At 49.5% G+C, this 27,904-nt stretch overlaps 1 protein-coding gene and 1 long non-coding RNA gene across 2 annotated transcripts; both read left to right on the top strand.

The window, feature by feature from the left end:
• Window positions 1-16,581: 16,581 nt before the first annotated feature.
• Window positions 16,582-18,405, top strand: LOC147579741 (interferon alpha-inducible protein 27-like protein 2). Its single transcript, XM_086708900.1, has 4 exons — window positions 16,582-16,732; window positions 16,899-16,928; window positions 17,444-17,605; window positions 18,185-18,405. The coding sequence occupies exons 1-4, from the start codon at window positions 16,687-16,689 to the stop codon at window positions 18,385-18,387; spliced, it is 441 nt and encodes a 146-aa protein (XP_086565026.1). The 5' UTR covers window positions 16,582-16,686; the 3' UTR covers window positions 18,388-18,405.
• A 5,863-nt stretch (window positions 18,406-24,268) lies between these two features.
• On the top strand, window positions 24,269-27,451 carry LOC147579742 (uncharacterized). The gene is made up of 2 exons (XR_015252060.1): window positions 24,269-24,609; window positions 25,348-27,451. It is a non-coding gene; the product is annotated as an uncharacterized LOC147579742 (long non-coding RNA).
• Window positions 27,452-27,904: the final 453 nt, after the last annotated feature.

Consider the following 27,904-nt stretch of genomic DNA (forward strand, 5'->3'; position numbering starts at 1 on the left):
TAAGACTTTACCAGTGACGTGATGCAAGCTCTTTTTGTGGAAGCCGACAGGCACACCGAGTTGCACCACTCTAGAAAGCGTGGGCTGCGGTCACATGCGCGTTCTTTACAGGAGAGCATTGCAACAGCGGTCGCCGAGGGCAGAGACGGTGGCACTGATCTCCGGGTGGCCAGCGCAGGTGCGGGACTGGCTGGCAGAGAGGAGACGTCAGGTCAGGCTTCTCCGGGCAGAAAACGAGGAGCTGAAGGGAGACAGGCCTGAGCACACAGCTCATCTGCTCCGTTTGACTGATGGCATTTACTGAGGGGCCGAGGAATAAATGACGTACTCCAACGCGAGGCATGTTGAAGTGCCCGCTGAACGGTGGCCCGAGAAGAGAGATCAAAAGGGGCGATGACCTGGCAAATTGGTGTCTTTCCCTGATGCCAGAATTTTGCTTCTTCCACGTGCACCCCCCGAACGAGTCCTTCTCCCCAAGACCTTACAGTCCGCTCCCCACTGCCACCCGTTTTGAACCCAGAGCGCTTTGTCCCGCTTCGGAAAAGTCAGACAAGAGCTGGTCCATGACAAAGCAAAGAGACGAAGTGGGGGCGAAACTTGAGGCCACAATTGGGAACCCAGCACCCTGGCCCCAGCGCTGCCCTCGATAAGCCGGGTGGCCTCAGGCAGGTGTCCCCGTCACAGGGCCTCCGTTTCCCCAGCTGTGCCATGGGGGGGTGGGCTCTCAGCCTCTCTCACCTCCTACCTCCTACCAGAATCCTCAGACCCGCCAGGACGGACCAAAATCATCACTCGTTGATGGGACCCTTTTCATCCTTCTTTTCCTGCCCACGACCTGCCACTCTGCGTAGGTAGGTCCTTTGCCAAAGGCCAGCAAGCTTTGGCCGGCCGGAAAAGCACATGTCCCTGCTGACAGGAAGTGCAGGAGTTGGACGCCTGGCTTCAGCCTCCCCTCCCTTCTCGAGTTCTGTCTCGGTGCCCTCGGCGCAGCCCCCCAAGCCCCAGCAAGGCGATCCATCATCCAGGCCGTCGCAAGAACTTCTGGCAGATTGCAGCAGCCTCTATTACTTGTATGTATAATTTATACGGCCCATTTCCACTGCCAGGGACACCTGATCTCGCACGGGGAAACCGGGAGCTCTGCCCTCCGAGACGTGTGCGCTCTCCGCCCACGGCCACGCACCACTTTTCCGGAACCTTTCATCTTACCGGGGCACCTCCCCAGGCCAGGAACGATGGGACCTCGGAATAATAGGACGGTCACCCCAATTTCAAGGCTGCCCTCAGAGGCAGGGCCGTCAACCACATGGACGCTTCGTAGCCGCTGCAGAGTCGAACCTCGCCTGTAAAATATAAGTGCACGGGCTCCGGGCCTCCCAGCCCGTCTGGGTCGTGGCAGAGACCGGGAGGAATAACATACGTAGAAGTTCTTTGTAGAAAACTATCCTCTGGCTCCTCAAAGTGTGGTCCCTGGACCAGCAGCATGGGCATCACCTGGAAGCTTGTAAGAAATGCAGGCCCCTCTCCAGAATCCGATTGCGCGCAAAGGGCAGGATGGCAGGAGGCCCTTAGCGGGTGCAGTGACAGGAACGTAAGGAGTCAGGGAGGGACTCGGAGAACGGGACACGGAGAACAAGACAAAACAAGAGAGAAGAGTAGGAAATCGCTCCGTGCTCCCTTCTGCCTGCCCTGGGTCACCTCCACCCCATCTCTGCCCCCCAGCCACCGAAGCCTCTTGACGTGAGCTCTCAAGTCAGCTGTTGACCGAAGGCCGCCAAAGAGCGAGCGGACAGCTCCCGCTTCGCTTGCAGGAGACCAAAGGGGACAACCAACACAGGTGGAAAGAGATGTCCCAAGGCCGGGGGCGGTGAGGGTCTCCCGTTCCTCCAGGAGGGCTGGGGGCGTCTCAGCCTGCTTCCAGACCAAGGCGCATAGCAGGCAGAGTACCTAGAGACCCCAGACCGACATCGGCAAGTGCATGGGGGCAGCAGAAAGCAGCCGTACCCAGATGGCAGAGGGGGCAGATGACGAGGTCCTGCGGGCTGTCTCAGAGACCTTGCCTGTCCCTTAATGGGTGATATTCTTATTGCCCTGGATTTTCTATTAAGCAAGCTTCCTGACATCACTTGAAGGTGAGGGTGCTTGACCCGTGTTTCAAAATTTTCCAGCAATGCTGGGAAATGGACTGCATCACATTCGACAAAATTCCATTCAAGTCATTACCCAGGGAGAGGCATTATAATTGCACAGATGTAAGTGCTCCATTTCGTGGGTTTAAAAATACCCCTTTCCAGGGCTGCAGCAGGCATTAAATGAGATAACGTGAGCGCTGCTCTTGGCACGGGCTTCTTATGAGTCTTTTCCCTGCAGTCTTGCAGAGGAATCGAAAGCTTCGCTCTGGCCCAGAGGCCTCGTCCTTGGCCTCAGCCCTGGCAGCTGCATTCTAATGGCTGTGCTAATGGATGTCGCTGATCCACAGGGACGGAGCCCCGGACCCAGATCTTAAAAGCCCCGAGTCACGGCGGGTGGAGGTTTTTAGTTGTTTGGGGGGTTTTTTGGTTTTGTTTTTTTCCAGAAAGAGCTCTTCTATTTTTTCAAGCACCACAGGCAGCTCAGCTCTCTGCTTTCTGCAGCCAAAGCCTGTCCCTTGAGGAAATCAAGTTAAAGTCCTCGCAGACAGTGGCTTTAAATGCTCCTGGGGACGCATTCGAGACCTAAAGGATATACACGAGTCAACGTGGGATAAACAGTATGTATCGAGCACTGACCACGTGTGAGAGATTAAATGACTGGCCCCAATTCCGCACCCCGCCCTGTACCCACGTCCTCGCCATGGCCTCATTTGGGGCAGAGTAATTCCATACTCCTTGATTTGGGGCTTGACCGCGTGACTTGCTTTGGCCAATGGAAGAAGATGGAAGCGAGTCACAGCAAGACAGTTCCAAGCACGGGTCTTAAGGGGCCTCGCATGCTTCTGCCATCACCCTAAAAAGAACTCCCTTTGGGTAGCTGCTGCCCGATCAAGCTGGACTCCGGAAGAAACACACATGGATCAGAGCCGCCCCTCCTAACCTGCAGTGAAACCTGTCAGTGAAAAACAAAGCTGCTGCTGTTGCCGTGTGACTCTGGAAGCAGAGTCACCCGGCCCAGCCAAAGCCTGAATCATCAGGACTGCCCCAGTCTGCCTACAGGGCCACAAGTGGGGGGGGGGGGGGAATGATTGTTGTTTTAAGCCCCTGTAGTTGGGGATAGCTGATTATGCAGCATTCTTGAGGCTGTAGCAAACCCATACACCCTGTGATAGAAATGAAAAATAGAAAGGGGGGGAAAGAAATAGGGAGAGAGAAGAGAACAGGACCGAGAGAAGAGGTGTCCCGTGGGCACTCACCGCAGCTAAAGACTGGCACGGCCCCGTAGGGTGTTCTCAGCTACAGGCACACATCGTGATGACGGACCCTGGTGTCACAAAGCCCGCTGGGGACCCTGAGAACTAAGGTCAAACCAAGCCCAGAAGGAGGGGAGTCTCAGGGATGCAGGAAAGGAAATGGAGGACTGGGAGCAAGCAGGACCGCAAGGGTCCAGGAGGACCAGATCTGCGCTGGAGGAGAGAGAAGATCAGGGATGAGAAGTTACCCCTCACTGAGACACTGGCACAGCTTTGGAAGGCTGGACATGGCCAAGGCAGCAAGGGAGAGCCAGGACTGAGCCCATCTCCTGTGGGGGGAACAAGGCAGGTACCAGGTTTTAGGAGGGAGGAGCCCGAGAGAGCAGGAAGAAGTCTAGTAACTAGACAGAGCGTATTTGGCTTGTAGAATATCTAAATAAGTATGTGCTGAATAAATCAATGAACTCCACTTTAACACGGGCTCCACTAACCCCACTTTGGGGCCAGGAGGCTTCATTCCACAGAGCAGTAGGTGCTTTTCCCAACTCCCCAGGACGGCAAGAAACAGACCAAGGGAACCATAAAATAAGCTGGTCCCCTCCACGCAAAGGCCATTCCAGGAGGACACCAGCCTAGCTCCCGGGGGCATTGAAGGGGAAGACTGCAGGCGGAAGAAAGCCTTTCTCCTGGAAGCCTGGAACCCCCACCAGGGTGTGGTGTGGTTGTTGCTATGGATACTGATGCCATCTTCATGCAAGGTTGTCCAGAGACTTCGCTTGTCTCCAAAATTTGGAAGAGCTGGCCCTACCGGGCCCGCATCCGGAAGGTTAGCATCTCAGATCCGACCCCTCCCTGACACAGGACGGGATCTCTCTGGGTTGCCCCAATCCCCTCCCCACCCAGCCTCTGTTGCCATTTATCATGGCATTTGGACGGCAAATTTATATTCTCATATTTTTTATATTTGTTTCTTATATAAAAATACGATTTCTCAATACAAACGTCCATGAAAACTGGGACCATGAAAGATGCACTGTGAGGACACTACGTGTCAATAAAATGAGAGAGAGGACTTGTATCGTAAACAGGAGGAAGGTTCCTGATTGTTTAGAATGCAAAGGCCTGGGCAGGCCCCTGCTCGGTGAGCCCCGGGTCTGGGCGCACTGCAGACACCCCTCCCCGCAGCCCCTCAGTCCCCCTTGGCCAGTGAGGGAGGGCTGGGCAGGGTGAGGGGGTGTCTCCTCCCAAGCAAGAGGAGAGCAGACCCAGCCCACCTTCCAGCTCTGTCTCCTGGAAGAAGAAAAATAAAAGCCCCTAAAAGAGAAGAAATCAAATGGACAAAAGCCAAGAGATACCAAGTGGCTAGCACCCAAACCCAGTGCATTGGGGGGGGGGGGGGGGTCTTTATTCTTCCTATAAATACATCCCAGTTGCTCCCAAGGACCCAGACCTGCACTTTCCAGGAGTGTTAACCCCCAGCTCTAAGGGTGCTTTTGCAATTCCATACTCTCCAATGGATCTCCCAGGTTCCCGAAATAAACACCCATGTCTGATTATCACGTTTTTTTTAAAACGTAGGAGGATCATAACATGTACCGAAAACCCTCCAATTGTTCCCTATCTAACCGAGAGCAAGAGCCAAAGTCCCACAAGGCCCTGTGCCACCCACCCCCAATACCCACACAGCCTCACCCTCACCTCCCCCCTTCCACCCCTCTGACCTCGTCTTCAGCCCTCACTCGTTCCATTAGTCACATTCACTGCCTTGGTGTTCTTCAAACACCTGCTGCCCCAGGCCCTTTGCACTTACTGTTCTCACTGTACAATGCTCTTCCCCAAACTGCTACACGGCTCCCTCTGCTTCTCCAGTTCCTTTAGGTCTTTGCTCAAGTCCCACTTAAGCAGAGATGCCTGTATTGGCTCTTCTGTCTACGTTCACTGTTCCTCTTACTCCACTTCACTTTTCATTGCCTCAACACAATCTGACGTGTCAGGTACTTACGTGTTTGTCTTTCTAATTTTCATCTCCCCTACATGACAGTAAAAACTTTTTTTGCTGTTCACTGCTCTTTCTCCAGTGTCTGTAGCAGTACTTTTTGGTACGTAGACATGGCCAATAATTATCTGCTGAACGAATAAATGAATGGGCAGCACTAGAGACAGGCACCAAGGCCAGACGTTGGCAGGACTTCTGGTAGCTTAAGACCTAGGGAAGTGCACACAGTAGGTCCTACAAGTAGCTCAGAGCCCAAAATCGGGATGCAGCCAGGCCTCAGGGGCTTCTAGAAAGGAGAATACAGAAAGGGCTCTCTCTTTCTCTCACTCTCTGGTTTCTTTCTGCACATTTGCTCCCACTCCCCCTTATCGGCAGCCTCTCTTACTTGGCCAACAGGGACAGATCAAAGAGAACTAAATAAACAGCTGCCCCATTTCCCATGTTACTGTAGACCTGGCTGTCCAGTTAGTTCTCTGTTTTGCTCTTTCCAAATTTCCAGGGAAAGAACCCTGCTTGGGCCCGAGTTGCCAAGTGCCCACCCAGGTCCCATCGCTGTGGTCCAGGAAGTGAGGCCATGTTCACAAACATGGATTCCAGGAGCCCGCCCTGTGAATGGAGAAGAAACAACATTTAATGGCATGCCTGAGAGCAGGGGAGACATCCTAAAAAAGAAGGTACTGGAAAACCCCTTTCGCTGTGAGATTTCTGCTCGCCCAGTAGGAGAATGGAGTAGAATGCTCCAATGAAGGGAGCCACCCTTGCAGCCCATTCAGCTCGAGATTCGTGCCAAGCCTTTTCCAGCCCTCGAAACAAATCTCCATCCCAGCCCTCGAAACAAATCTCCATCCCAGCCAAGCAGGTGTGGTAAGTGCGTCTCCTGCCCACATGCGAGTAGGCTTCCGTTTGAGGTGCTGCCTCAAGGGGGCACTCAAACCCAGGGCTCTAACTCTCCCCCAGATCCCCTCCACTGGGTGGCTGCTGGTAATGGTAAGAGGGTAGGACCTAAGGGCTCAGGAATCTTGGCTCGGCGCCCAGTGCTGCCACAATCTCTTGAAGGATGACACATCCCAGGCAAATTCACTCGCTCTGTTATGAGTTGGAGGATCGACTCGCACCACAGTGTCATTTCCAGAAAAGCAAAGGCAGGAGGCCTCAGCTAGAGGCGGGCCTGAGGACTACGCTGCAGTCAGACAAAATGGGAAGAAAAGCATGCATCGGAAACGTGAACAGGGGTTAGTGGTGGGAAGCCAAAGGGCTCTGATTTTTTTTTTTTTTTTTCCACTTGACATATCTAGAAGGTCTAAATGTTCTCATGAACATGAATCGCTTACATAATTCACTCGGTAATGTCAATCTGGGGTTCTTGTCAGCAGGGGACTATCCTGAATAAAGCCGTTTGGGACGTCGTGTGCAAGTCTACAAAGGTGGCCAGATGTCTTCACTTCTCTTGAGTGAGCCGTTGGAGTGGAGTCGATGGGTTGCACCGAATCTACAGGCCAGCATGTAAAGCGCTGGCACCTGAAAATTCTGTCTTCCAACCCGTGAGTATGGCGTAATCTCTCCATTTTCGGGCAGGGTCCCTTCGATTTCCCTCAGCAGTATTTTTCGGGTTCGATGTACACGTCTTGCACGTCCTTTGATAGTATATTCCCGAATGGTTTCCAGTTTCGATGCTGTTGTGTCATTTGAAAACCTTTTGAGCTTATGAAGGGTCACTTTGACTTTTGCTGCCATGCTGGTTTTTGTAAATACAACCGATTTGGACAATTTTGTTGAGTTCACTTGTTAGTTTTAGCAGCTTTGGGGGCGGGGAGTCCTTAGGACTTTGTAACGTAAACAATCATGTTATGCACGAAGAAAGCTTTACTGCTTCCTCTCCGACCTTCATGCCTTTCTCCCCACGCACTCCCCTTCTGTCATTATGCGGGGTGGGGGGGGTGGGGGGACCTCCGCAGACACTGGATAGAAACGGTGAAAGTGTACATCCCCGCCTCCTCCCAATCTGAAGACGAATGCACTCAGTATATTCAGTATATTGGCACAAAGAATTGTATTTGTTGTTGATTTTCTTCATAGAAAACTTTTGTAAGATCGTGGAAGCTTCCTTGGGGCACCTGGGTGGCTCCGCTAAAGTCGCTGGACTTTAGCTCAGGTGATGATCTCATGGTCTGTGGGTTCGAGCCCCGCATCAGGCTCCGTCCTGACAGCTCAGAGCCTGGAGCCTGCTTCAGTTTCTGTGTCTCCCTCTCTCTTTGCTCCTCCCCCACTCATGCTGTCACTCTCTCATTCTCTCTCTCTCAAATAATAAATAAACATTTTTTAAAAAAGAAAAAAAAAGAAAAAAAGATTCCACTTCGGGGAGAGCCAAAACTGTCATTAAGTTAAATCTCAGTTTGGTGCTGTGGGGCTTAGCATAAGTGACTCTATTTAGGCCCGTTGTCTGCTTTTTACATTTATAGTCCATTTCCCTTTTAAAGAAAGTGTGTCTCTAACGAGCAAAATCTTCCTATAAACAGTGGTAAATCGTATAAATCCAATAAAATAGTCTTACACCATTTTTAAATTTAGGTATTCTTAAACAATACTTATCTGCAACGTTGGTTGACAAATAGAATCTTTTTCAACTTTATAATCACAAGATTAAATCTCTGACTGAAGTACACCATTAAAATTGAAAACTCAATTCTGTCACACATACCAAGTTCTTACACACAAGTTAAATACTCAATATGCACAAATTGTTCTTAAAATGAATGCCCCAAATAAGATTTTCATTGGTTCATTTTATTTTCTGTTTTCTTTCAATAATTATAAACATCCCTAAGATCCCTAGGTTTTTTTAAGTTACTGGCTAAGAGGATAGTTTTTAACAGGATGCTACTGCCCCCTAGAGGACATCTTGGAGATTTTTATTTTATTTTATTTTATTTTATTTTATTTATTTTATTTTATTTTACTTTTTATTTTATTTTACTTTATTTTACTTTGCTTTGCTTTACTTTACTTTATCTTGTTTAGTTTAGCTTAGCTTAGTTTAGCTTAGTTTAGCTTAGTTTAACTTAGTTTAATTAGGCACAATGACGGACGTATGTTACCAGTACCTATGTACTTAGGGACCAGGGATGCAGGACCATCTCTCACAGCTAAAAGTTATCCTGTAGAAATTTCAAAAGTCCCTTCATGTAAACAAAAAACTAATTAACTATCCGAGCCTAGAACGTTACCGTATTTTGTACGTATTTTTTTTTAGTTTTAACGTAGATAGAATTTTTCAGTAATTGCAACTTTCTTGCAAATCAGGGAGATTGTACTTTGGTTTGGTCTGAACTTTACCAACTGAACTTTACCACCATGTGTGATATTGTCATTTATACTAAATATATATTGTGGACTTAGAACAAGGTTCCCGGCCTCACATTTCCTCGAATTCCTGGAATTTCCTGAGCCGTAAGAGCAACGGGAGAATCTTTCTTTTGTCATAATAGTTGGTCTCTTGTCCTCAATTCCTGAAGTCACTTCAGGGCCATGAAGGTGAAGTGTCTGTCTTGTTATTCACAACAACCCCCTCAAACACTGCTAAGCTTTTGTTAATGTGGCAACTCCTTTTGGAAATCTCCTAAAGGGGTGGGGCGCGCTGGGACCAGAGCAATGAACTACGAAATACAGGGCTGGAACTTTCAGCCCCACCCCCTCATTTCCAGGGACCGGTGAGGGACTGGAAGTTGAAGCAATCACCGATGATCAATGATTGATTCAATCATGCCTAAGTAATGAAGCCTTTATAAAACCCCCCAAAGAGAGGGTCCAGAGAGCTTCAGGTTTTGCTGAACCAGAATGCTTTCACCTGCCACCGGGCCAGGCCCCGAACTCAGATGAAGACAGAAGCTTCTTTGCTGGGGACGTCGCCCTACATAGCTCCTGATCTGGCTGTTGATTCATAGCTTGACTGTCTTTTGTAACAAACTGGCAATCTAGCGAGAAAACCAGTCCCCGGAGTCCTGTGAACTGCTCTAGAAAATTAATCCAAACCCAAGGAGGGGGTCATGGAAACCTCTGATTTATAGCCACTTGGGCAATATCACAAAGTAACAATCTGGACTTGTAACTGGCATCTGAAGTGGAGAACTGTCCTGTGGGACTGCGCTCTTAACCTATGGGATGTGACCCTATCTCCCCGGAGATGTGTCAGGACTGAGTTGAATTGGAGGACACCCAGCTGGTGTCAGAGAATGACTTGGTGATGCGGAAGAAAATTCCCCGCACGTTGTAATTGGTGCCAGAATTATATACCATTTTGGAAAATCGTGTTGCTGGTGGCAATGTTATTCATGGTACTTGAATCAGTCTGTATTTGCAGCTGCCACATTCATGGTGACTATATATAGATAAATGGATAAAGATACATAGATATGTTTCTGAAGCATTTGTTTCAAATTATCAAACATAAAAAATGGTAAGAACTTTCCGATGAATATTATATTGTATCAAAACTTAAGCAGACATGGGGCACCTGGGTGGCTCCGTCGGTTAAGCATCTGACCAGCTCAGGGGATGATCTCGCAGTTCGTGGGTTCGAGCCCCGCATCGGGTTTTGTGCTGACAAGCTCAGAGCCTGGATCTGCTTCGGATTCTGTGCCTCCCTCTCTCTCTCCTGCTCAATGCTCTGTCTCTCTCTGTCTCTCAAAAATAAATAAATGTTAAAAAAAAGTTTTGAAAACCTTAAATAGACACAAGCAACTTATTCATTATGTTTTTCTGGTATAATAGTGCTTAAGCACATAGATATTGAAATATGCGTTATTTTATTATAAGTAATTGCCTTTTATTTCTCTTTCGAATTGCAGTTTGGGCGATATATTGCATGTGGCTAGATGATATTATCTATGAATTTCATTTCAGGATAGCGGAAAGCATTACAAAGTATCTTTAAACTTCATAAAAAGAAGTCGTCATGGACCAACAACTCTGATACCGCTATTATATCGTGGAACCGAAAAATTAAGTAAGTGGATGATGGAAGGAAAGAGCAGTGTTTTTCCCTACTTGAGTGGGAGTTAACAGATAAGAAAGAAGAGGAAGCAGGGTGCTTGGATGCTCAGTGGGTTGAGCGTCCGACTCTTGATTTTGGCTCAGGTCATCATTCCAGGGTCATGGGATCGAGCCCCACATCGGTTTCTTTGATGAACGTGGAGCCTCCTCGCTGAACGTGGAGGCTGCTTAAGATTTTTCTCTCTCTCGGGGCGCCTGGGTGGCGCAGTCGGTTAAGCGTCCGACTTCAACCAGGTCACGATCTCGCGGTCCGTGAGTTCGAGCCCCGCGTCGGGCTCTGGGCTGATGGCTCGGAGCCTGGGGCCTGTTTCCGATTCTGTGTCTCCCTCTCTCTCCGCCCCTCCCCCCGTTCATGCTCTGTCTCTCTCTGTCCCAAAAATAAATAAACGTTGAAAAAAAAATTAAAAAAAAAAAAAAAAAAGATTTTTCTCTCTCTCTCTGTCCCTCTCCTGCTGCCCGCCCCCCCCAAATTAAAAAAAAAAGAAAAGGAAGAAGAAGAGAGGAAGCAAGAATGATCCATGTGGTAATGCATTAGGGTCTGAGGTATCAGTATGAGCTCATGTTTAGTTCAACATTGATACAAGCGGTCGCAAATGACAATACAGTATAGACAGGTGTACCCATGTGGGTTAGTATACACGCGTATATCTCTTTGCTCTGTAGCTAAGAGGGTCTTAGAAGCAATGATAGCCCAGTAGCAATGAGCACACCTAGCTTGCACATATTGCTAATTACGTGCTCCAATAAAAGAAACCGGGACTCCAGTACTAGGACCGGGACGGGAAACATACAAAATAAGTCTGGAGCCGCTTGTAGTGCCACAAAGCAATGAAGTGCTAAACTCACAGACACACACACACACACACACACACACACACACACACACGTGCACACACCCACCCACATCGATGGACGTATGTCAAAGAGACACAGGCACCAACGGAAAGACTGCCAGTGGCCGAAGCTGGAAAAACTTGAGGAAGACAATAATTAAAGCAATATCGAATTATGCAACAAAGTATAAAATAAATACCAATGCGTCCATACTGAGAGGGGCGCCTGGGTGGCTCAGTCTTTTGAGCTTCTGACTCTTGATTTCAGCCTAGGTCATGGTCTCGGGGTCGTGGGATCGAGCCCTGAGTCGGACTCCACATTCGGCATGGAACCTGCTTGAGATTCTCTCTCCCTCTCTCTCTCTCTCTCTCTCCTCTGCCCCTCTCCCCTGCCCTCTCTCTAAAAAATTTAAATTAATGAAATAAAGAAAAAGGGAAGAAGTGACCAATCTCCTGTGCAGAGAATCACAAATAAGTTATGAAGATACTCCACCCTCAAACAGGTGGGGTGTAATTCCCCAATCTAAGTGTGGGCTGCAGTTTCTTCCTTCCCAAAAGAACAGTAGGGAAAGGAATGGGTAAAAGCGACTTCACAGAGGAACCTGGCAAAAACTCCCTTACTCAGCCAAGTGCTCAAGTCACCCTCAACCATGGTAAGTCCTGTTGATAGCATGTACGTTTGACACGATGTGACAAGAATGGCACTCTACCTCTGTGGTCCTCCTCCCCCAAACCCATCACTCTAATCTAATTACGAGGGGGAGAATTCAGACAAATCCTACTGAAGGAACATTCTCCAAAACACCTGACCAGTACGTACGCCTCAAAACTGTGAAGGTCATCAAAAGAAAAAAAGAAAAAAGGAAAGTCTGAAACACTGTCACAGCTAAGAGGAGTTTAAGGAGACACGATGACTAAATGTAATGTGATGTCCTGGATGGGATCCTGGAACATAAGAACATTAGGTCAAAACGAAAGAAATCTGAATAAAGGATGGGCTTTACTTCACAATAATGTGCCAACATTGGATCATGAATTCTAACAAATTACCCTGTTAATATAGGATATCAATGATAAGGAACCTGGGTGTGGGGTATATTTGAACTCTCTGTACTATCTGCAATTTTTCTGTAAATCTAAAACTTCCTTTAAAAATAAAGCTTATTGGGGTGCCTGGGTGGCTCAGTCGGTTGAGTGTCCGACTTCGGCTCAGGTCACGATCTCACAGTCCGTGAGTTCGAGCCCCGCGTCGGGCTCTGTGCTGACAGCTCAGAGCCTGGAGCCTTCTTCGGATTCTATGTCTCCCCCTCTCTCTGAACCTCCCCCGTTCATGCTCTGTCTCTCTCTGTCTCAAAAATAAATAAACATAAAAAAAATTTTTTTTAAATAAAGCTTATTTAAAAATATCTCATCCTTATACAAAAACAACCACAAAATTGTATTAAGGAATATGAAAAGAAACTTGAATAAGTGGAAAGACTTATCATGCTCCTGGATGTAAAGAATAGTTTCTGTAAAGCTTTTCTTCCTGAATATTTATTTTAAAACTTAATTTCAGGAGCGCCTGGGTGGCTCAGTCGGTTAAGCGTCCGACTTCGGCTCAGGTCACGATCTCACAGTCTGTGGGTTCGAGCCCGGCATCGGGCTCTGTGCTGACAGCTCGGAGCCAGAAGCCTGCTTCCGATTCTGTGTCTCCCTCTCTCTCTGCCCCTCCCCTGCTCATGCTCTGTCTCTTTCTTACACAAAAATAAATAAAAACATTTAAAAAATTTAAAAACTAAATTTCAATCAAAAGAGGAAGGTTGTTTTTTTTTTTTTTTGGAAATTGAAGAAATATTTTTAAAGTTCATCTGAAGAATTAAAAGGTAGGAAGAGCCAGAATATTTTTTAAATTTTTTTTTAACGTTTTATTTATTTTTGAGACAGAGAGAGACAGAGCATGAACGGGGGAGGGGCAGAGAGAGAGGGAGACACAGAATCAGAAGCTGAGCTGAAGTCGGACGCCCAACGACTGAGCCACCCAGGCGCCCCCAGAATATTTTTTAAACCTAAATCAAAATGAGCAGATATTAAATCGAACATAAGTTTATAAACGTTACAACAGGGTGATACTGTTGCCAAAAGAGATAGTTCATTGAAACAGAAAATTCCAAAACACCTATCCTGGTATACATATACCAGTACGTGCATTTTGAATATAAAGATAGAATTTCAGGTCAGAGAGGAAATGAAAGATGATTTAATAAATGATATGAGAACAGCTAAGACATGTATAGGTATATGCAAAGCGCCCTGTATGTGCCAAACTGAATTCCAGATGGACTTAAAAATGAAACCCCAGAAGAACCTAAAGACAAAACAGGTGATGATGTACCTGATAGCTAACGAGAACAACCCTTTTAAGCACACAAAGACAAAAATAATGAAGGATCGGCAAATCTGTATAAGTATGAAAAAGTTTTGTGTTAAAAAGGGCAAAAAATAAGTAATGAACTTGAAACAAAATTCGGCAACATCCGTAAGAAGGGATTAAGAGAGTTAATATGTAATTCCTATATATCTGCAAGGGGGAAAAAAAAATAACACCTCCGTAGGAAAAAGAATGTGAGAAGATAACTTACAAAACAAGGACCGCATACGCCTAATAAACTTAAAAATAGTTAGCCTCTGTTGGGACGCCTGCGTGGCTTAGTTGGTTAAGCATCGGGGCTTAGCTCAGGCCATAGTCTCGCAGTTCATGAGTTTCAGCCCCGCGTAGGGCGCTGTGCTGACAGCTCAGAGCCTGGAGCCTGCTTCGGATTCTGTGTCTCCTTCTCTCTCTGTCCCTCCCCCACTAGTGCTCTGTTTCTCTCTCTCTCAAAAATAAATACACGTTTAAAAAAAAAAAAAAGCCTCTATTAACTTTAAAAATAAAACTGCCACATATTTTATCAGTAAAAATTGGTCTATTCAGGAATAGCGGAGAATTACAATCCCTGACACAGAACCTACGGCAAAGCCATAGGCAAGCCTGGGGAACAAAGAAATAAGCTCTTTGGGTAATGGGTAAAAGGGAATGGGTAAGTTGGGAGGGCTGTTATATAAACAAAAAGTCCGTTGGAGTCAACTCGAAGTTCAAAGCAGACTGGCCCTTCATTGGCTCTGTTGTGTGGCTCTCTTTTTGGCTGGGCTGTTGCCAGAGTAGGCGGAAAACCTTCCTCCGCCTGGGGTAGTAAAGCAGTAACCAAAGTAGTATCTACTTGGAAAGTAGGTCTCTTCCGGTTGGGGGTCTGCAATTGACGAGGAGCGGTAGGGCGTGAGAGCTCCCCCTGCTGGCCTCGCAACTCCATTTTAGCGAGGTTTCCTTTTATTTTCGCACCTCATTAGTGGTAAAAGAAATGTAAATAAGTCACAATTTTCCACCTTTCACCGCAAATCTTTTCTTTTTTTTTTTTTATTGACAAAGGTAACTGTTGGTGAGGAATAGGAAAAAAATAGATCTTCTCACATACTTTTGAGAGATGGGTAAACTGACAATATTTTTGGAGAGCATCCTAACAATAAATATCAAGTTCCATAAGAAATGCATAGTGTCCGACCCAACAACTCTACCTGTAGGAACATATTATCAAAAAACTATTTGTGCATGGTGACCTAAGCACTTCCTGCCACTTATAAGAACTCATAAGAACTTATAAGCACTTATCAGCACTTATAAGAACAAAAATTGGAAAGAATTTAAACCCTTGGGGGGTGGGGGTGCTGATACATTGAACTACAGCACATTCACAGGATAGCTGTTTGATGATAAGTACAAAACACATACAAGTTCTAGAAAAGGCAAACGTGTAGGGACATAAAAACAGATGAGTGGTCGCCAGGGGCTGGGGTCCAGCAAGGCTGACTACAAAGGAGCATGAGACAAGGTGTGGGGAGAGGGTGATGATGTTGAAAATGCTCCGGGGTGCCTGGGGTGGCTCAGTCAGTTAAGCACGGCTCTTGACTTTGACTTTGGCTCAGGTCATGATCTCATAGTTGGTGAGTTCAAGCCCCGCATCAGGCACTGTGCTGACAGCCTGGGCCTGCTTGGGATTCTGTCTCCCTCTCTCTCTGCCCCTCCGCTACCTCTCTAGCTCTCTCTCAAAAAAAAAATAAATAAAAATAAACTTGAAAAAAAAAAAAAGAAAGAAAATGCTCCACGTCTGAGCTGGTGGTTCCTCGACTGTAAAAGTTTGCCCAAACCCATAGATGTGTCCACTAAAAGGTTGAATTTTATCGTGTGTAAATTATATCTCAATAAACTTGACTTTAAAGAAAATCCTGTGGAAGAATATTAAGCAGCCTGGGGAAATTTAAATGACCCATTAAATGGGGAGCTTGCAAGGTAGTGTGCACATTGTTATCGGAACTTGGTAAGGGGGTTACGTTTTCCGAGTGTGACAGAAACTGGGCAAACTTGGTGAGGTAGACTGGAAGGAAATGTGCCAAAATGTGTCTCCCTCTGGAAATGAAATTAAATGTGGTTGACTCTTGAACATGGGGGAGGGAGGGTTGGGGCACCAACACCTTACACAGTGGGAAATCTGCCTATAACTTTGACTCCCTTAAAACTTAACTAGTAATAGCCTACTGTTGACCAGAAGCCTCCCCAACCACCTAAACAGTCGATTTGCAGCTATTTTGTGTTGTATGCATTATACACTGCGTTCTCACAATAAAGTAAGCTAGAGAAAAGAAACTCACAAGAGGGGTGCCTAAGTGGCTCAGTCAGTCAGTTAAGCGTCCAACTTCGGCTCAGGTCATGAGCTCACTGTTGTTGAGTTCGAGCCACTAATCGGGTTCTGTGCTGACAGCTCAGAGCCTGGAGCCTGCTTTAGATTCTGTGTCTCCCTCACTCTTACCCTCTCCTGCTCCTGCTCTGTCTCTCTCTCTAAAATAAATAAACATCTAAAAAAAAATTTTAAGAAAATCACAAGAAGATAAAATGTATTTACAGCACTGTACTATTAAAAATCCGCATATATGTGGATTTATGTTGTTCAAATCCATGTTTTTCAGGAGTCACCCGTATTTTTTCTTCACATTGTTATTTTATCTTTCTTTGTTTCTTTATTGCTGGAAACCATTTCTCTGTTGTTCAGATGCTTTAGGAGGCTTTTCTCTTTGACGGGGCCACCAAGAAGGAGGGAAACCACCAGCGGGCAGAAGAGCCAGGGGAGGAGGGGGACGCTCAGCTGGAGGGACAGGCCAGCGGAGAAGCAGAGGAGTGGGGCTGCGGGGCGGGGCTTGGGGGCTGGGGCGGGGCGGGGCGGAGGGCGGGGCGGAGGGCGGGGCAGGACTGGCTCTGGGTTTTGCTAGGGGCTGACCGCGCGGAAGGGCCTGCCCCGCGAGGGGCAGGCCGAGTTTCCATTGGAAATCATGAAATCACCCCCGCTGGTACTTAGATGTTACCAGAGCTCCGCGAGGACAAGGAAGGCGGCACCATGATGAGTGAGTCTAGCTTTGCAGGGAGCTGGCAGCCTGGGCTGTGGTGGGGGACAGGCCTCCCGGACCCCCAACCTAGGACGGGCCAGACGCCCCGCTGTTTTCCTTCGTTCCCTCCACCTATTAACTAGCTAACTCACTCTCCGTCTCTCTTCCCTTTTCGTGTCCCAAGAACGGGCGGCTGCCGCTGCAGTGGGAGGAGGTGAGTCGCCTGGATCCCCTGCGTCGCCGGGGAGGGGACTGCGGAGATGCGGGTTGGGAGGGCCGCCGGGGTGAATGTTAGGAGCAGAGAGCCGCGCTCACAGTGCTCCCGGGAAGAGGACGCCTGATCCGGGGCCTGGCTGCACCCTTAGGCCTTCTAAGGAGCGCGTAGAGATTTCCTTTGACTGGGGGTGTTGTTTATACAAACTGCAGTGGTATATTTCACCTCCCACATTTACACACACACGCACACACAGTGACGGGCAGTGACTTCCCCGGTAGGTCACTGCCACTTCCTGGGTGGGCCTCCCGTGACCTCTTTGTCCCCCACCTGACTCCACATCCCCCCCTTTCTCTTTGCTTTGGGACCACCCCCCCACCCCCCCCACCCCACCCCCCACCGAGCTGCTGTGTCCCATCGATGTTCAGAGCAGACAGGCCCCTGAAACTGCCAAGGAGTTCGGGAGGGGTCCCTTCCCCTGGCCCGCGCCCCGACCCAGCACCTGTTCCCCGCAGTCGTGGCCGTGGGGGCCGTGCCCGTGGTGCTGGGCGCCATGGGCTTCACCGGGGCGGGAATCGCCGCCTCGTCCCTAGCGGCCAAGATGATGTCCGCCGCCGCGGTCGCCAACGGGGGTGGAGTCGCCGCGGGCAGCCTGGTGGCGACGCTCCAGTCGGTGGGTAAGTGTTGGGTGGGCGGTGGACAGGTCGGGGGAAGGGTGGGGGAGCGCAGGATAGTGGGGAGAGGAGCAGAGCGAGGAGGGCGTTCACCCCAGAGGCTAAGCCTGAGGGAGGGCTCAGCTCCCTCCAGTTCCGTGGTTCTCATCCTCCCGGATCCTTTGACTTTCCCTCACTGTCCTCTTTCTGGCTCCTTCTGAGTGAAGTTTGGTGAGAATGGAGGGGTAAGGGGCTCTGAGAGGGAGAAGAAGGGAAGAAGCCCAGGGCTCTGGGTACAGCCCAAATCTGACACGGGGGTGGCCTAGGTGGGTCCTTTCCCCTCCGGGCCTCAGTGGCCTCCTGTGTAAGGTGAGGGGACCGGTTGCTCACTGGATCTTTGGCTGACTGTCCTCTGTCTCTAACTTCCCATAGATTCACCCCCTCTCCTGTCTTTGCCACCTCCAGCGTCGTCTCCCCAAAGTGGAGCCCTGGGGGTTTCAGAACCTAGTGGAGGGATCCAGGTCTCTGGGCCTCAGACATCCAGAGGGGTCGGGGCCACTGGTCACTGCAGGTTCCAGGACTCACCCTCTGTCTATTCCTCAGGGGCAGCTGGACTCTCCACATCATCCAACATCCTCCTGGCCTCCATTGGGTCAGCTTTTGGAGCCTTGCTGGGAGGCTCAAAAAAGGAACCTTCTTCCTCTTCCCCAGCAGAACCCGGGTCTGAAGGGGAACAGCCAGGAGAAACTGAATCCCAAGTTCAACCTCCAAACCCCCCGCTCGGTTCAGAGAAACAGGAGAAATAAAAATCGTGTGTGGATGCACCTCCACGTCTTTGCTCCTTGCAGCCCTGTTGGGGGGGGGGGGGACTGGAGTTTTCCAAATCACCCCATCCTCCCCACCTGCCTTGTGGAGTGGGTAGAGGCAGGCTAAGCACAGAATCAGTTGGCAGGAGGCTTTGATTCATCCTAGTCTCACAAGCGATGACCACATCCAGGCTGTATACACCCAGGACCATTCTTTGGCCTTCTGTGGGCCTCACTTTCCCCCCTCATTTAGTGATGGGGGTTGACAAAAGTTCCCATTGGGCAGCTGGGGTCAGGGGTAGCCAGGATACATATTGAGCCACTGACGACAGAGCACTTTGCCCTTCCTTATGTATGGACACTAGACATCCTGACTTTGAGGTCAGGCAGGGAAAGGCCAGCGTCTTGTTCACATCCTGATATGAGCAAGACACTGGCCTTTCCCTGCCTGACCTCAAAGTCCCGTGGGGAGGCTGGCAAGCAAATCACCAGGACAACTTAGTATGTTGAATGTCACAGTGGGGCTCTGGGCGCTTCCAGGCAAGGAGACTGAATCACGAATGGTCACTACGCCGTGTCTGGAAAAATCCTCCAATTCCTACCCTGGCAACAGGTGCGATTGGTATCCCCTGTTTCCACTCAAGTCCAAAGTGAGGGCTTACTTCCTGCCAGAAAGGTCTCTTCTCTGGAGTTGCTGTTTGTTTGTTTGTTTGTTTGTTTGTTTGTTTGTTTGTTTTTAAGAATGAGATATAACATAAATAGAAATAGAAATTCTAGAACTTCTGCTTACACCCCAGTAAATAGCCTGGGGGCCTCTAGGGGCACCCTCTGCATTTTGTAGACTCCCACTTGGGGACGTATCCAAAGGAGAGGCCACTTAGGATGTAGAAAGCTGGAGAGAGCGTCACTCCCAACCTACAACACGAAAAATCCAGACAACCCACTGTGGTAGACTCTGGGTCTGGAGTTCAAGAGAGCGGACGCAGGATTGCAATGTGAGAGAGGCTAGTGTCCAGGAGGAGACAAGAGCCCCGAAGAAGGGTCTTTGCTCCGTTTTTATTAAGATCGGAAGGCTTACAAGCGTGATGGACGTGCAAAGAGAGACAATGAAACCATGAACATTAGCTCATGGGCATGAGGGAAAGGGGGTTTTGAAGATATGCGGTGTTAGGGGTTTGGGTCAATACAAAACAAAATCCTGGCACTGGGAGGAAGGTTGTTTACAGCAGGCATGGGGCGCCACCTCTGTTTACCTCAACTGGCCTAGGGGACAAGAAAGAGCATGCTACCTCAGGGTTAACAAGGCACCTTTCTTTTGCTGTTAGCTCCTTTCCGGGCAACTTCGGCTGCTGTGGTCTACAGTCCTGTTTTCCTGTTTTTGTCCTTCCTGTGAAAGCACCTTTCTGCGATTGTGCTAAGTTGGGGGGGCATTTCCGCCCTGAATCCCTAATCTTGTTTACCTCATTTTGGACGCTTTCATCCCAAGGCTTTTCTATTCCTATACCTTTGTCCTATACTGGCTGGCCTTTGCCCTGTTGACCCAATCTTGTTTACCCAAACTTGGGTGCGTTCATCCTGTGCCTTTCTAATTCTTTACGCCTTGTTAACCCATCGGAGCAGGCTCAGGGAATTCTTAAGCTCGTTCCCCACGACCTACAGAAAGCAATTTTATAAAATGTATATCAACTTTAAAATAAAAATAAATAACGTTTCTTGAACCCCTCAGAGCTGGCAGGTCTGCTGGGTGCTCGCAAGAAAGACTTGTGGGCAGGCAGAAACCCACAGAACCACTTCCCTGGCGGAGAGGAGGCTGGGGGTGGAGGGCGCTACCGCCTTACCTCCCTGCTCCCCTGGGGGACGAGAGCCTCATGCTGCTGGGGGTCGGGCAGTAAACCCCTAAGCTCCCAGAACACAGGTGAAAATCACCGTAGTCGGAGGGGGAGAAAAGAAGAATACCTCCACCCCCAAGGTCGGGGTGCTAAACCCTCCTGGGCGCAGAGCGAACCCACCCACAACCGGGGGAGGGACAGAGCTACTGAGAAAATCCCCTCCCCAGACTTGCCCAGACTGAAGCCCGATGGGACCGCAGAGAATGCCACTATCCCCGCCGCCAGCCTGGCAAGTAACAAGCAACAGACGTCTGCACGGTTGGGGGGAGCAGGTGTCCAGGGAGACCCTCGCTGAAATGCACACACCACACACCAAAAGGAAGCCTAAAGCTGAGCATGGAGCAGACGCTGAGAAACACCAGCTCCCAAGGGAAACACAAGGTGAAGCTAGCCCCGTGGTAGCCATAGCAACACCTAAATCCACACCCTGCGCAACTTCCGGTAAGACGGAGCTCCCGGGTACTCCTAGGGGAAGAGGCGCACTTGTCTCCTGACATAAATACTGTTCACTTCCTGGTCTCCACTGAGCTTGCGCAGCGGACGGTTGGAGCCTTGCCCCCGTACCCCCTGGCACTCACCCTCTAGCCCTTTCTGTCCCCTACTGCCAGCGCCGATGACCCCTTCCCAGGCCCCCAGACCTGGCTGACAAGACAGGCTGGAAGCAGGGTGTCGGCTCCCGCAGAAGAGACTTCAGCCAATGATGGGTTTTAGTTGGGGATGAACACCCTTCAGGTGGGACAACTCAGGCCTGCCCTAGACTCCCGGGGGTCTCCCAAGGGTCTCCGGAGAATCGAATCTCAGTTGCCCACAGTGCAGACTCACTCATGAAAGGACCCTTTCATGGCCGCGGGTCTCTCTCCACCTCATCTTTCATCCCCTCTTGGTGCCCCCTAGGGTCACCTCCCAAACACACCCCTGGCACTTGAGTCCTCGTGGTGGAGCCTCAGCCCAAGACAACATCCCTCCCTCTCTTCAGGCCGCTCGGGAGCCCCCAGGGCTGAACCCAAAACAGCCACAGTGCTCCATTAGACTGTTCCCGAAACTTGGCTGTGTTCAGGCCTTATTCATCTCCTTGCAGCAGAATGAGGCTCACACAAGAGCCACTACAGTCTGTCTCACAGTGACCCCCCCGCCCTGGTCCAGACTGGACCGCAACCAGGTCCAGATCTGTCAGCTTTCCAGCAGAGAACACAGCTCAGGCTCTGAGGCTGGTTAAGGATTGTAGGGTAGGTCACTCAAACGAGTGGACGGTCCCTCAGTCTTTGCAACTGTCAGGAAAAAAGCCTGGCACAATTTCAGTTTGAAAAATGTTCCTTCTCAGGGCACCTGGCTGGCTCCCTCTGTTACGTTGTCTGACTCCCAATTTTGGCTCAGGTCATGATCTCACAGTTCGTGACATTGAGCCCCTCATGGGGCTCCGTGCGCCTCTCTCTCTGCCCCTCCCATGGTCATGCGCACACGCACGCACTCTATCTCTCAAAATAAATAAATAAACATCTGTTAAAATTTTTCAAAAAAAAGACAAATGTTCCTTTGCAATTACCTTTTCCTCCAGAAAATCGCTGTTACCAAAGACACTTGAGAGAGCTGGGCTGGGGCTGGCCCAAAGATGGCTGAAACTGGTGAAGTCGTCCACCTCCCCCACCCTACCTTGAACTTCTTCAGCAATTTGAAACGGTTTGGTTCATCAGGTAAATAATTTTATCTCCCTGAATACAGGCTGGTTGCTGGAGGAGGCGGCTGGGAGAGAGCTGGTGGGCAAGAAGCCAGTTCAAGGCTCCCAATCTGGAAATAAGCCACAAAGCCAGCCGTTCTCAGCCTGTGGAGAGATGCCCATCTTCAACAGCAGCAAGAGTTAGGGACTCCGGATCATTTCTTCGCAAGATCTTTTAACAAGATCTGTAAAATAGGGGCAGCAAAAATCTTGGGGTGCAGATTTTATGTGATGAGTCATGGGCAATGTCTTGACCGTAGTAGATCTGTTAATTTTTTTAAAGTGTATTTACTTATTTGGGGTGGGGGGGGGGACAGAGAGAGAGGGAGAGAGAGAATCCCAAGCAGGGGCTCCAACTCAAACTGAGAGATCATAACCTGAGCCAAAAACCAAAAGTCGGATGCTTAACTGACTGAGCGACTCAAGCACCCCATAGTAGATCTGGGTTCTTTTTTTTTTTTTTTTTTCATTTTTTTACATTTATTTATTTATTTTTGAGGGACAGAGAGAGACAGAGCACAAGTGGGGGAGGGGCAGAGAGAGGGAGACACGGAATCCGAAGCAGGTTCCAGGCTCTGAGCTGTCAGCACAGAGCCCAACGCGGGGCTCGAACCCACAAACTGTGAGATCATGACCTGAGCTGAAGTTGGACGCTCAACCGACAGAGCCACCCAGGCGCCCCTTTAATATTTTTTAATATTTATTTATTTTTGAGAGAGAATATGAGAGAAAGAGCAAGCAGGGGAAGGGCAGAGAGAGAGGGAGACACGGAATCTGAAGCAGACTCCAGGCTCTGAGCTGTCGGCACAGAGCCCGACGCGGGGCTCAAACCCACAAAAACTGTGAGATCATGACCTGAGCTGAAGTCGGATGCTCAACCAACTGAGCCACCCACGCGCCCCCCCCACAGTAGATCTGTTTTTAATGTTATTTGTCTTGATCCTCCCGTTCCAGCCCTTTTAAGTTGCTCTGTGAGTATCCGGGGTGCCTTAGAGGTGTCTCCGAAGTCACTGTGGGGACTCAGGAGGACGGTGGCAGGGCTCCCCTTCTGTTGCCCAGACTGGGTGCTAATGCAAGTCATAGCATCTCCACCCGCAACCTTCCTGGGCCGGCTGCATTCCCCTCACCTCGGGATCCCTCTCTGTGCCCAATGCTTTCCACACTCTCAGACCAGCCACTGTGGTTCCCCGTGGGTCCCTCTCCTCTCAGGCGGGGAAGCCGGTGATGAAGCTGCATTTCGGTCAGAAGGTGAGTGTCTCAGGGCTCGGGGCGAAAGGAGAGAGAGGGCCAGGAACACTGCTTCTCTTTCGTGTCTGAGCCTTCCTAGATGTCTGGTGTCAGGCTCTCCTGCAGGGGTGTGCTGGAAGCCGAGCTACCCAGCCTGAGTGGCAGGGCCCGGGCTGTGGACGGACTGGTGACTGCAGGGCGGCCCGCCGACAGGGAAGCTTCTGGTACTCCCGCTTTTAGGTAATTTGGCCTTAAAACTACCTGGGGTATTGTCTGTTGGGGAATGGCCCTCGGCAGGCCCCCCAGAAGGAAAAAAAAAAAACCATTAGGGAAGAAAATAAGATTCCGCAAGAAATTGTGCGGCCTTACGTTTAGCCCTTGCCATTCCCCGTGGAGACTCCTCTACTTGCAAGAAGGATAGCCTCATGCATTTGCCAGCAAAGGCGGCCAACAAAGGAGAGACATATGGATCCGAAAGCCCCACTCCGGTAACTAAGGAGCGTATCTATGGACACAGGTCACTCTGACCCCTAGGCCCACCTGGCCCCCCGGAGGCATTCCAGATGGTGATTGAACCTAGTCGGTTAAAGTACAGAATGGTTCATTGGTTCCTAGGTGCACTGTCTCTCTGAGAATGTATAAGGCGTGGGTTTCTAAGGCCCTCTTGGCCCCCTCCTGGCACCTCGGACCCAGGCGAACACTTTTGTTCTTCAAAACCACGAAGGGTTCGGGGAAACAACTAAGAGGTCATGTCCCTGTAACTGTTCCACTTGAGGTGTTGAGAGATAAATGGCCTTTCGTGAGAACAGCAAAGCAAATACTTTACACATTATAAACATAGATACATGATGAAAACAATAAAAGAAATTAATCATAAGCAAAGGGCAGGAGGGAACGTTATGACAATACAATCATGTTATTCCTTATTGGGTGATTATACAAAGGGACAATTTTAGAATTGGGTAATGTTAGAAAAACATAGATGATGTATGTTACAAGGAAATCATTCGCATATATAATGCTGCGTTTACTGCAATAAATCGGCCAGTTCAACACACTGCTGTTGTGTGTCCATTTTTATTCAGTTTTTATTTTAGTTTAGTTTTTATTTTATTTTAGTTTTATTTTAGTTTTTATTTTATTAGTTTAGTTTAGTTTTTTATTTTAGCTTTTTATTTTAGTTTTTTGTTTTTGTTTTTATTTTTGTTTTGTTTTATTTTCACTTTTTTGCCGACGCCGTTCATCCTTCGGGAACCCCCGAAACTGCTGGAGCTGGACTCCGGCAGGGGTGGCTCTTATCCGCTCGGGGACCACACCTTAATCTGGCTGAGACTTTCAACGAGTGCCCCTCTCCCCACGTGTCAGAATGTGAGCATTTCTTTTCCTGGGCTGGTAAGACTCCCGAGAAGAATCTTCCTCCCTTTATTCTGAGCATTGTAACCTGGCCACCAGCATTCTGGGGACCTATCGATGAAGCTCGAGGGTCTCAACGCTTGTAGGAGAACGCAGTTCTAGTACGAAGGTCCTGCTCTCAGCAGTGCCCCTTGTCCCAGAGACCCAGCCTTGCCAAAAATCAAGTGCCAGTGGTCTGCTGGAGGGGATCTCTGGGGATCTGCCTCATTCCTGTAACAGACATCCAACAGACTTGTGCTGGCCCACCGCAACGCCACCTTCCAGAAGCTGAGCCCTGGGGGGTCATCCCGGGCAGAGCTGCCTCTTTCTCCCCTCCTCCACTGACAACTTAAGATTCAGCTTTCTCGGGACTGCTAAGTGGGGAACCACATGGCTGTGTGATTTCCAGCTCCTAATGTAGTGTTACTGTCACCTTCCCGGTCCTCTTTGCCCTTGTGGTTCTAAGCATCTCTGGTCTGTTACCATTATTTTAGTGGCGTATGGAGAAGGAACAGGTAAATGCAACCCTCTGTTGGACTGATTCCTCTATGCTCATCAAGATACCCAACTGTGTTCATTAGAATATATGTCTGCTTGGTGTGAAAGAGACCCTCTTGACTCGAACAAGGGAAGTTTCTTTCTGTTACTCAGTCATGAGTCTCGGCTGGGGTGTGGGGGAGAGGGTGGCTCTGCTCCTGGGGGCCCAGTCTCCTGCAGTCTTGTTCTGCCTTCCTTAAGGTGCTGCTGTCATCCGCTGGCTCATGATGGCCACTCCCCCGCCTGCAGCAGAAGTCACGGGAAGGGGACGAGGGGCAAAGGCGGGTCCACCGGCTCCCCTTTAACTGCTTATCCCCAGAGCATCGTATACTTCGTTCTACTCATCTTTCACCAGCCAGAAGAACCCAGCTGAGTGAGCACACCCAGCAGCAAGAGAGACTGAAAATGGCAGTCCTTCCCCTGGAGATCATGCACCTAGCCGGAAATCAGGCCCAGAAATCACGTGAGCCAGAAGGAAGGAGTATAGACATTGAGCAACTCCCAGCAGCCTCTACGGTGTTGCTGAAGATGCCCATCTGGACAGGAGGCCATCCTAGACCCGCACAGTGAGAATGTGCCTCCCTATGCCCCTCCCTGCAGCATGCCGGCCATCGTGTGCTGGAAGATGGTTAGCTGTGGAGGGGCCTGGCTTCCCCTGATAGCGGGGGCGCCTGTGGGCAGGCAGGGGCCCCTAGAATCTCACAGGCGCAGGACCCAGAGTTGGGCACCAAGTGAAGCCAGGAATTTCAGGAATCCTGGGGTTGCCTGAGCGTGTTCATTCAGCTCCCGAGGGAACACCCTTCGGCCTGGTGAAGGGAAAAGCGATAGCAGGCCTCTGCTGCTTTTCTAACCCTGCCTCACAAATGACCACAAAGTCAGCGCTTAAAATAATGCCCCGTTCTTACATTTTAGCGCAGGTCAAAAGTCCAGGAGGGCCTGAGTTCTCTGTCTGGGTTTTACAAGACCAAAATCAAGTGTTCAGCCAGACTGGGCTCTCGTTCGGAACCCGTGGTAAGAAACTTCAAATCCCCCTCCAATCCAATCTCTGATTCCTCCTCTGTGAAGAGCAGAGAACATTCTCTGCTTTTAAAGGGTTCATGTGACTGGGCACCTGGGTGGCTCGGTCAGTTGGGCGTCCAACTTTGGCTCAGGTCATGATCTCACGGTTCGTGAGTTCGAGCTCTGTGTTGGGCTCTGTGCTGACAGCTCAGAGCCTGGAGCCTGCTTTGGATTCTGTGTCTCCATTTCTCTCTGGCCCTCCCCCGCTTATTCTCTCTCTCTCTCTCTCAAAACTAAATAAATATTTTAAAAAATTAAAATATTAAAAAATAAAAGGCTCATGTGAATAGATTAGACACATCCGCTTGGCCTCCCTTCTGTCATATAACTTAACATGATTATGGGAGTGGTATCTTACCATGTTCACATGACCCCCCCCTCCGCCCCCCCCCCCCCCCTGGCACTCCAAAGGTGGGAGGAGTATAGAAGGGTGAGGGTCAGGGTGCCTAGGTGACTCAGTCAGTTGAGCATCTGACTTCGGATCAGGTCAAGATCTCACGGGTTCAAGCCCCGCATCAGGTTCTGTGCTGACAGCTCAGAGCCTGGAGCCTGCTTTGAGTTCTGTGTCTCCGTCTCTCTCTGCCCCTTCCCCACTCACGCTGTGTCCCTCTCCCTCTCTCTCAACCTCAAAAATAAATAAATATGAAAACAAAAATTTTTTTAAAAAGGGTGAGGGTCACTGGGCACCATGCTGAGAAATCATCCTACTACAGAGGCCCCTTCATTTCTTGTTTCCAGTTCCTTGCTTCCTGCCCATCTCTACCAATCCACACGAGGCTGAGGCAAACCTGGGCCTGGACGAGGATGGTTGCTCCCCAAGTCCTTGGGGCTGGGGGGGCAGATAAGGACTTGAACCTCTTCCTTGCAGAGACTCACCTCCTCCCATCACAGTTGCACCAACCTTGACTAGAAACCAAAAGAACATTTTGTGAGTGGATCCATACCGGCCTCCCCTTTGCTCCCTGAGCCTACAGCCCACCTATGGGGAGGGCGCTGCCCAGCTTGGGAGACAGGAGGAAATGACTGCACCTGTCCCCCTCCCTGCTTCACTCGGACAAGGGGGCTTTCTTGGGAAGGTGGCTCCCACAGCCCTGAACTTGGTGAGGATTGCTGGGGAGTCCGATTCCAGATGTAAATGACCTGCCCCGAAGGGATTTGCATGCCTCGACCTCAAGTTATCTGGAGACAGGCTTCCAAGTCCTTGTTTCAGAAAACCCAATTATCACATACAGTTTTTGCTTTGTGAGTTTTTGTTTGGTTTTGTTTTTTCTTGTTGTTGTTTTTGGTCTGTCTGTGAATTGATCGGTTGGCTGTTTGTGGGGAGATCAGAACTTTTTCTTTCTCTCTGCCTTCTAAGGCTGGTTTGTTTCAAACAAAACCAAACAAACCCCCGCAGATGTCTGCTGCAGCTGTAGGGGCTAGGACTGCAAAAGATAGAAAGATGTACAGGAACGAACTCATCCAGCTCCCCAGGAAGAGAGACTTGGGGTGATGGTAAAAAAAAAAGTTAAACCAGAGGGGCCACCTGGGGTGTAAGGAGTCAGAGACTCAAGAATCAAAAGCCTGGATAGAGGGGCATCCGGTGGCTCAGTGGGCTAAGCATCTGACTCTTGATTTGGGCTCAGGTCACATTCTCACGGTTTCGTGAGTTCAAGCCCCACGTCGGGCTCTGGGCTGACCACGTGGAGCCTGCTTGGGA

The sequence above is a fragment of the Puma concolor genome, chromosome B3 (genome assembly GCF_028749965.1).
Source record: "Puma concolor isolate L17-30 chromosome B3, mPumCon1.1.hap2, whole genome shotgun sequence".
Classification (NCBI taxonomy): Eukaryota; Metazoa; Chordata; class Mammalia; order Carnivora; family Felidae; genus Puma; species Puma concolor.

Bases quoted from the DNA above. Each gene is read 5' to 3' on its own strand.
- LOC147579741 (XM_086708900.1), top strand. From the start codon at position 16,687: ATGTTACCAGAGCTCCGCGAGGACAAGGAAGGCGGCACCATGATGA. The intron at 16,733-16,898 runs GTGAGTCTAGCT...TCGTGTCCCAAG, and splicing joins GGAAGGCGGCACCATGATGA to AACGGGCGGCTGCCGCTGCA. The intron at 17,606-18,184 runs GTAAGTGTTGGG...TCTATTCCTCAG, and splicing joins GGCGACGCTCCAGTCGGTGG to GGGCAGCTGGACTCTCCACA.